Here is a 10415-nt window from a genome sequence, read left to right as displayed (position 1 = left end):
TATGATGTAGTTTGGCAGTTTGCAGCATATTCCGATGAGGCCATTGGACATTACTCAGCTGCATGGACATGATGGTAGACTTGGTAAGGGCGAGTGGTACCCTTATTACTTGAGGGCTGGTATGAGATGTGGGAGGCCCAGTAGACCATCACCTTTTTATACACCATGCATTCGATCTATGCCCATCAAAAGGATATCTATGGTGGTACTTCTAGTGGGCATATCTAGTATTCATTGGATTAGGTGACTAGCTATATGTTGTGGTTGGACACGTTCCTAATGATCTAACAATTGATTACCCACCTACTCCACAGTTGCATCATCCAGAGGATGGCGAACTTGACGAATGGATTTTTGACGGTTTAGAATTTCACAAATGAATTCTCGTTGCAAGTATAGTTTCTAAACCAATCACTAATCCTTTCATACAAAAAGTTGTTTGTCACTAGTACAAACCCCTAAAATTTATAAACCGAAGTATTGGACCTCGGGTCGTTCTCCCTAGGAATTACAATAAAGTGTCTTGTTATTGGTTATGAGTTATTTTGGGGTTTTGGATGAGAGGCATGAAAAGTAAATGGCAATGGAAATAAACTAACTACTATAAAAGCTCTTGGTAAGATATGAGAACTAGAAGTCCTATCCTAGTTATCCTTCTCAATGGTGATGAGAATTGTTCATTGCTACCACTTAGTTAACCCTTACTAATTAAAGGCAAGTCAAGTGGATGAATTGACTTGAGCCACAAGTCCTAGCCAACTCCCAAGGGAAGACTAGATTTAGTGCATTCCAAACCAATTAGCAATCTCTCCAATTATCAATCAACAAAGGAATTAGATGACTCAAGTGTCACTAATTACTCTACCATAGCCAAGAGGAACAAAATCTATACTAAAATCCAACCAAACATTTCATCAAACACTTGGAAGGCACAAAAGAAAAGTATAGTCAATCACAACAAGAATGAATTCTAACTACAATTGAATACAAAGGATCAACAACAACAACCAAGGAAATCACAATTATCATGAATAACCTCAAATTGCATTATTAAAAGGAAATAAAGAGAACAAGAGTATCTCAATTACAAAACCTAGAAACAAAATAAGAGAAATTACAACAAGAGAATAGGGATAGAGAGAAGAACCAAAGAGTAGCAATCATCAATTGAAGGTAGAAGTAGAAGGAGACTTGAATTAAACCTAGAACTATGAGATCCTAATCTAACCCTAATTCCTAATCCTAATTCTAGAGAGAAGAGAGAGCTTCTCTCTCTAAAACTCTAAACTAAAAGTGATTATATGTCAAAAAGTGATGATAATGATGATGATGCCTTCCCCTTAATCCTTCATCCTTTTATTCCTTTCCCTTAGCAATTTGGCGCCAAAAATGGGTTCAGAAACCCTCTCAAATCGCCAGGCACGTGTTGCATTAGTGAGGTCATGTGCCCTCATCGACGCGTGCGCGCACGGTACGCGTGCGCGTCCCTGGCTATTTCTTCGATGCGCGCGCGAGCGCCTTGTGCGCGTGCGCGTGCATGGCTGACTTTGCTTCTTTGACTTTTTATGCTTCTCTCCACTTGTATGCTTCCTTCCTTGCTTCCTTTGATCCATGCCTAGCCTATTTCAATCCTGGAATTACTAGCAAACACATCAAGGCATCTTTATGGAATCAAAGAAGAATTAGAATTCATCAAGATAAGGCTTAAAAAGCATGTTTTTACACTTAAGCACAAATATGGGAGAGATAACAAAATCATGCTAATTCCTAGGCTAAATGTGACAAAAGGTTATCAAAATACTCTAAATTCAATGCAAAACAAACCGTCAAATTGGGGTTTGTCAACCTCCCCACACTTAAGCCTTAGCATGTCCTCATGCTAAAATAAGAAGGAACTAAGGGTTATGACATTTATTGAATGCAACTAAACTATATGAGTCCTATCTAAATGCAATTATCTAAATGAATGCAAGTGCTTGGTCAAAATAAATCAATTCCCAAGAAACATATATGCACAAGGGCTAAGGACTAGCAAGTCTAATCCACAATTGAATTGAGTTATTAAATATTTTTACAAACTTGCATGAAGAATGATGATCATAGGTGAAAACATGTAATTGAGCATCGAACCCTCACCGGATGTGTTTGCACTCTATTCGCTCAAGTGTTTAGGGTTGATTCACTCAATTCTCCTCTATTTCATGCTTTCCAAGATTTGTTTTTCTTCTAACAATCAACATTTATTTCATGCATGCATACAAGTATCATGAGGTCTTTTCATTGGTTGTAATGGGGCTAGGGTCAAAGTAGGATGCATATTTGGTCAAGTGAGCTTGAAATTTGAATCTTTGATAAGCTTAAACTTCCCACCTATCCTATGACATCCTATACAATTAAGTTCTAACCTAACTACCCATTTTCTCACTTTTTCACATACTCATGCATTTTCTTTTCATTTCACAGCACTTATGCATTGATCTTATTGAGCTTCACTTTGGGGCATTTTGTCCCCTTTTTATTATTTTTATTCTTCTTTTTTTTTTCCTTTCTTTTTCTATTTTTTTTTCTTTTTTTCATATTGTTTTTCTTTTTCACTTTTTCTTTTGTTTTTCTCATTTTTTTTCCTTTCAAACTATATACAAGAGTACCAATGCATAAGGTCTATACATTTAATCAATACATGAGCATGTACCCAATTCCCAATATTTACAATAATAATACAAAACTACCCTTTTATTCACCCAATGTCCCAAGGTTCCCACACTTTAATGATACACACACTCTAGCCTAAGCTAATCAAAGATCCAAATAAGGACATTTATTGTTTTTCGCTTTAAGGCTTGTAATGTGCTAAAATAAGAATAAGTGGGTTAAGCGTAGGCTCAAATTTGGCTAACAAAGGAAGATAAAAGGTAAGGCTATTTGGGTAAGTGAGCTAATGAAATGATGGCCTCAATCATATAAATGCATGAATACACAAAATAATGGAAATAAAGAATCAAACAAATCAAAGATTACAATCATAGAAAGAGAATAATGCACACAAGAAGGAAAAAATAAGTGGTTATAAGATGTAACCACATCATTAGGCTCAAGTCTCACAAGCTTGTGTTCTTAGCTCAAAACATGTTCCACAATATATATAGTTCAAGCAAGTTCTATGAAAAGTTTTCACTCAAATCAATTGACATACCCTATAGATAGAAATCTTGAAAAATTCTCATTATTTTGACTAAGCTTATTGTGTATACATATGCAAAAATAAGAAAATGCAAGTAAAAATCCTAAAATCCTAGAATGAAATGCAAAAGTGTTGGAATTAGAAATTTGTCACCCAAAATCGCCGACCGGTCGGACGACCTCCCCACACTTAAAAGTTTGCACCGTCCTCGGTGCACTCAAAGATGAGCAAGGGGGTACGGCGACTCTCCGGATTGCTATGTGTTCTTTCTTCCGCTTCCATGGTTGCTTGTGGTGCATTCGTTATGAAAAAAACAAAAATATAACACCATAAGATGAGAAGATATAAAAGCAAGGAAGCATACATTGTTGGAATGAGGTAAATCACTAGAATGAGGTGAGTGAATTAGTGTGACATTAAGAAATATTAGGTGTGTGAATTCTAAATTGCGCGGTTTAGAATACACATTAGCATAAAAGCTATGTCACAAAAGAAGCATGCACTTCACTTATCCTAGTGTGCTTGAGATGCTTTAAGTAAGCTTGTAAGGTAAGACAAGCATTAGAGAAGCATGAAAGCATTCAAGTCAAACATATGGATGGATATAATCATGAAATACAATGTATTAAGGTAAATGCTCAACATCATCCATCAAGAGGTTGCCTAATCGAGGGAAAAGGATCCAAATCACATGGTGGCTAGCTACAACATACAATTCAAAAGAGTTATAAGCTCGAAGACAATTCTCATTACTTGGTATTTTTTTTCAAAAGGTAAGCATGAAGAACTCAAAACCAAGTAACAAAATATAACCTCAATCATAGAATCCAAAAAAGATTATCTAAAAACATTCATGCTAAAATAGCAATTAGGCAATAAGGGATATAGCAATGTATAGTAAACAAAGTCAATACTCCAACACTTATGATGAAAAGAGAGGAAATAAAATGAAAACTAAACTAAAACTAGCTAATCAACTAACTAACTAACTAATTAACTAACTAAAATAAATGGTTATCCATGGTGTTTGGAAGTGTTGGATGAGGGGTAGGAGAAGGGAAGAAGAAAGGAGAAGGAAAGAATTGGAAAGAGGAGAAGAAAAGAAAAGTGGATGGGAGAAAGAAATCCGCGCGTACGCACACATGGCGCGCGCGCGTCATTGGCTTATTTCGAGAGTGGCGCGTACGCGTCATGTGCGCGTGTGCGCAAGTAGGGTTTGTGCCAGAGGCACAACGTTGGCGCGGCGCAGGCACAACTCTCTGGAAAATGTATGGAGGTTGGAACTTCTCAATCCGCGCGTACGCACGCATGGCGCGCGCGCGTGGATGGTCGAAAATGCTGGAAGTGCGCGTACGCGCCATGTACGCGTACGCGTGGATGGTGCTCTGTTTTTTTTTTCAAAAATTTTTTCTATGTTTTTGCACCAATCCAAGCATTCCAAACCTCCAAACAGCTACCAAAACACCATAAAACCTTATTTAACATACTTAAACTACCAAACATACTTAACTAACTAAACAAAATATGAAATTAAACTAATTCTACCAATATATACAAAAGAGAAAATGAAAGGATTTTACCATGGTGGGTTGTCTCCCACCTAGCACTTTTGTTTATTGTCCTTAAGTTGGACTTATGGGGAGCTTCTCTCAAGGTGGCTTGTGCTTGTACTCATCTTGGAACTTCCACCAATGCTTGGACTTCCAATAAGCTCCACCATTCAAGATTAATATCTCCAAGCTTTGATGGAGTTCTTCACAAACCATGGGCTCCCAATGTTGATCCTCATGTGTTCCCGGATCCCATATTTTGTCTTCACACCCATCTCCAAGTTGATTATCATTAATCCATGTGGGTGGTGAGCAAGGTGAATTCTCAACAAAGTGACTAAACATCCTTCTAGACCCATGTACTCTAGTTATACACCAACCTTTGCTATCAAGCTTTGGACATGTGACCATAATGAACCTAGAAGGATGCTTCCAACCACTAACCATCTCCTTTTTACTCCTAAAGCCACTAATTTTTCTAAGTTGACCATCCGTCTCAAGCAAACCATATTCAAGGGGAATAACAAAGCTTAAGTATAAGGAATTCACCCACTTGAATGAGAGAATGGATGGTGGTGGCTTGGGGAAAGGTATCTCCAATGTGCTTGCAAGCTCTACTCCCTTGTTTGCTTCCTTGTCAATCTCCACCTCTTCATAAACTTCTTCATTTTCAATCCTTTGTTCATCAACTTCCTCTAACTCTTCAACATCACTCAAGTCATAAATAGGAGGTTGAGAGAAATCTACCTCCACATCACTTTTAAATTCATTGGGAGAAGGTTCTTCAAATTCAAAGGATTCTTCACCAAGAAGATTGGGTGCATGATCTTCATCACCAAGGGAACTCAATTCTTGCTTCATTCTCTCCAAGTCTTCATATAGAATATGCCTCGGAGGTTGTGCACATTCCTCCTCAACATCAAATTTACTCTTCTTGGAGGGATTTTCTTTGATTTTAGCTTCCCATGGAGGTTTCGCATCTCCTAAGTCTTCAACCACTTCTTCCTTTTCTTTAATAATCATAGGCTCCTCCAATTGTTCTAACACAAAGTAGCATTCCTCCTTTTCCACCGGAGTTTCCAATCTTTCCTTCATGCTATGCTCTTTAATTGGTTCTCCACATGTGACCATGGGAGTGCTTTGAGTGCTCAAGCATTGGGAGGCTAAAATGCTTACTACCTTGGTCAAGGTAGCCATAAATTCTAGTGTCTCCCTTTGCATTTCTCCTTGCCCTTGAAGTATAAGGCTAAGGGTTTCATCCATTGAGAATTGGGGTGGATAAGAGGGTTCATTGTCTTGGAGAAAGAGTTCATTATAGGAAGGTGGTTCTTCTTGGTAAGGTGGTGGTGTGTATTGAGGTGGTTCTTGGGAGTAGTAATCTTGGAATTGTGGTTCCATGTATGGCTCATATGGTTCAAAAGGAGGTTGGTATGGTAGGTAAGGATCATGGTCATATGGAGGTGTTTGTTGAAAATAGGCTTGTGAGTGTGGTTGAGGTTCATGTTGAGGATATGACTCATAGGCATATGGTGGTGGTTCTTGAAAGTCACAAGGAGATTCACCATAGCCATTGGATTGATATGCATCATAGAATGGCTCTTCTTCATAGTGCGTTGGTGGAGGTTGTTGCCAAGAGGATTGATCATAAGCATATTGCTCCTCCCACCTTTGGTTATCCCATCCTTGACACACATCTTCATTGTAGCTCCCATCACCTACAACATAGTTGTAATCACACTCATAGCCAAAATGAGAATTCATGGTGAAAAGAGAAAACAAAAATCAAAAGCTAACAGAAAATAAGGGAAACAAAATTCTACAAATAGCAAACAAAGCAAAAAAAAACAAGACATTCACACTATTCACATATGTACAATAACCAATAACATAACACCATTGCAATTCCCCGGCAACGGCGCCATTTTGACGAATGGATTTTTGACGGTTTAGAATTTCACAAATGAATTCTCGTTGCAAGTATAGTTTCTAAACCAATCACTAATCCTTTCATACAAAAAGTTGTTTGTCACTAGTACAAACCCCTAAAATTTAAAAACTGAAGTATTGGACCTCGGGTCGTTCTCCCTAGGAATTACAATAAAGTGTCTTGTTATTGGTTATGAGTTATTTTGGGGTTTTGGATGAGAGGCATGAAAAGTAAATGGCAATGGAAATAAACTAACTACTATAAAAGCTCTTGGTAAGATATGAGAACTAGAAGTCCTATCCTAGTTATCCTTCTCAATGGTGATGAGAATTGTTCATTGCTACCACTTAGTTAACCCTTACTAATTAAAGGCAAGTCAAGTGGATGAATTGACTTGAGCCACAAGTCCTAGCCAACTCCCAAGGGAAGACTAGATTTAGTGCATTCCAAACCAATTAGCAATCTCTCCAATTATCAATCAACAAAGGAATTAGATGACTCAAGTGTCACTAATTACTCTACCATAGCCAAGAGGAACAAAATCTATACTAAAATCCAACCAAGCATTTCATCAAACACTTGGAAGGCACAAAAGAAAAGTATAGTCAATCACAACAAGAATGAATTCTAACTACAATTGAATACAAAGGATCAACAACAACAACCAAGGAAATCACAATTATCATGAATAACCTCAAATTGCATTATTAAAAGGAAATAAAGAGAACAAGAGTATCTCAATTACAAAACCTAGAAACAAAATAAGAGAAATTACAACAAGAGAATAGGGATAGAGAGAAGAACCAAAGAGTAGCAATCATCAATTGAAGGTAGAAGTAGAAGGAGACTTGAATTAAACCTAGAACTATGAGATCCTAATCTAACCCTAATTCCTAATCCTAATTCTAGAGAGAAGAGAGAGCTTCTCTCTCTAAAACTCTAAACTAAAAGTGATTATATGTCAAAAAGTGATGATAATGATGATGATGCCTTCCCCTTAATCCTTCATCCTTTTATTCCTTTCCCTTAGCAATTTGGCGCCAAAAATGGGTTCAGAAACCCTCTCAAATCGCCAGGCACGTGTTGCATTAGTGAGGTCATGTGCCCTCATCGACGCGTGCGCGCACGGTACGCATGCGCGTCCCTGGCTAATTCTTCGATGCGCGCGCGAGCGCCTTGTGCGCGTGCGCGTGCATGGCTGACTTTGCTTCTTTGACTTTTTATGCTTCTCTCCACTTGTATGCTTCCTTCCTTGCTTCCTTTGATCCATGCCTAGCCTATTTCAATCCTAGAATTACTAGCAAACACATCAAGGCATCTTTATAGAATCAAAGAAGAATTAGAATTCATCAAGATAAGTCTTAAAAAGCATGTTTTTACACTTAAGCACAAATATGGCAGAGATAACAAAATCATGCTAATTCCTAGGCTAAATGTGACAAAAGGTTATCAAAATACTCTAAATTCAATGCAAAATAAACCGTCAAATTGGGGTTTGTCAGAACTCCCTCAGGTTCAACCACGAGGAGGGGGACATGGTAGAGCGCGCCCTAAATACAGGGTTGGTGTAGCTTGCCATTATCCCATTGATAGTAGATAAGCATGCAGATGTTGAGGAGTCGATAGTAGAGGAGGCACCAGTAGATACTAAAGACTCCACCCTCGTAAATTATCCTCAATAGTGAATATTGATCACGAACGATCAAACTGGTAAACATTCATGGTATTCACTTGCTTGGAGTTGAACTCAATTGCCTTCACAAGTGTCTGTGAGAATTCAACACCCAATTGAAGTTATGCTTGAGCTTTTGTGCCCTTCCTAGCGAAAAACCAAACTTTTCTCCCAATTTCCATATATCTTCGCAATGAATCTCTACTTTGCAAGCCAAACTTTTTTGTAAGATGCTTTGTAACCAAAGTGATTCTCAACAGATCTTTGAAGATCTCTTATGCTAATCGTTGGATTCACTTTGACCATAGTCAATATGCATTTAGCTACCACCATCGAGTCCAACCTTCCATGGTCCTGACCTAATGATGTTTGCATGCAAGAATGGGCATCATCGTATCTCCTCACCTCCCATTTTTCTTGCTTTTGCCGATAAGAAATGAGTATACTCCATTGATAACCCGACCCAAACTGAGTTCATTCTACAATATACTTTAACTGGTCACTGATGAGCGGATATTTTATATGCTTTTTGGGGTTAATTTCATATAGTTTTTAGTATGTTTTAGTTAGTTTTTAGTTTATTTTCATTAGTTTTTAGGAAAAATCCATATTTTTGGACTTTACTATGAGTTGTGTATTTTTCTGTAATTTCAGGTATTTTTCTGGCTGAAATTGAGGGAGCTGAGCAAAAATCTGATTCAGGCTGAAAAAGGACTGCTGATGCTGTTGGATTCTGACCTCCCTGCACTCAAAGTGGATTTTCTTGAGCTACAGAACTCGAAATGGCGTGCTTCCAATTGCGTTGGAAAGTAGACATCCAGGACTTTCCAGCAATATATAATAGTCCATACTTTGCTCAAGGATAGATGACGTAAACTGGCGTTCAACGCCAGTTCTCTGCCCAATTCTGGCGTCCAGCGCCAGAATAGGATCAAAAGCTGGAGTTGAACGCCCAAACTGGCACAAAAACTGGCGTTCAACTCCACAAATAGCCTCTGCACGTGAATTGCTTAAATCTCAGTCCCAGCACACACCAAGTGGGCCCCAGAAGTGGATCTCTGCATCATCCATCATAGTCCACTCACTTTTTGTAAACCTAGGCTACTATTTTAGTATTTAAACAACTTTTAGAGACTTATTTTGTATCGAATGACATTTTAGATCAAAACTTTGTATTCTCTGACGGCATGAGTCTCTAAACCCCATTGTTGGGGGTGAGGAGCTCTGCTGTGTCTCGATGAATTAATGCAAGTATTTCTGTTTTTCATTCAAACACGCTTGTTCCTATCTAAGATGTTCATTCGCGCTTAACTGTGATGGAGGTGATGATCTATGACACTCATCACCTTCCTCAAATCATGAACGTGTGTCTGACAACCACCTCCGTTCTATACACGATTGAATGAGTATCTCTTAGATTCCTTAATCAGAATCTCCGTGGTATAAGCTAGAACTGATGGAGGCATTCATGAGAATCCGAAAAGTCTAAACCTTGTCTGTGGTATTCTGAGTAGGATTCAAGGATTGAATGACTGTGATGAGCTTCAAACTCCTGAAGGCTGGGCGTTAGTGACAGACGCAAAAGGATAGTAAATCCTATTCCAACCGGATCGAGAACCAACCGGTGATTAGCCGTGCTGTGACAGAGCGCGTGAGCGTAGTTTTCACTGGAAGGATGGAAGGTAGCCATTGACAACGGTGATCCACCAATACACAGCTTGCCATAGGAGGACGTGCGTGCGTGAACAAGAAGACAGAGGAAAGCAGAGATTCAGAAGACAAAGCATCTCCAAAACTCCAACATATTCTCCATTACTGCATAACAAATAACCTTTAATCCATGCTCTATTGTTTATTTGCAATTCAACTGATAAACATAATTGACTTCCTGACTAAGATTTACAAGATAACCATAGATTGCTTCAAACCAACAATCTCCGTGGGATTCGACCCTTACTCACGTGAGGTATTACTTGGACGACCCAGTGCACTTGCTGGTCAGTGGTACGAGTTGTGAAAAGTGTGATTCATAATTCGTGCACCAAGTTTTTGGTGCCGTTGCCGGGGATTGTTCGAGTTTGGATA

General features: G+C 38.6%; 1 protein-coding gene across 1 annotated transcript; it reads right to left on the bottom strand.

The window, feature by feature from the left end:
* Positions 1 to 4830: 4830 nt before the first annotated feature.
* Positions 4831 to 6492, bottom strand: LOC148568973 (uncharacterized). Its single transcript, XM_088484845.1, has one exon. The coding sequence runs from the start codon at positions 6490 to 6492 to the stop codon at positions 4831 to 4833; it is 1662 nt and encodes a 553-aa protein (XP_088340971.1).
* Positions 6493 to 10415: the final 3923 nt, after the last annotated feature.

The sequence above is a fragment of the Arachis ipaensis genome, chromosome B4 (assembly GCF_059453495.1).
Source record: "Arachis ipaensis isolate K30076 ecotype BB chromosome B4, ASM5945349v1, whole genome shotgun sequence".
Lineage (NCBI taxonomy): Eukaryota > Viridiplantae > Streptophyta > Magnoliopsida > Fabales > Fabaceae > Arachis > Arachis ipaensis.
The sequence above is the reverse complement of the archived record's forward strand: the minus strand, read 5'-3'. Positions and strand labels throughout refer to the sequence as shown.

Coding starts and splice junctions, on each gene's coding strand:
- LOC148568973 (XM_088484845.1), bottom strand. CDS start 6,492: ATGAATTCTCATTTTGGCTATGAGTGTGATTACAACTATGTTGTAGGT.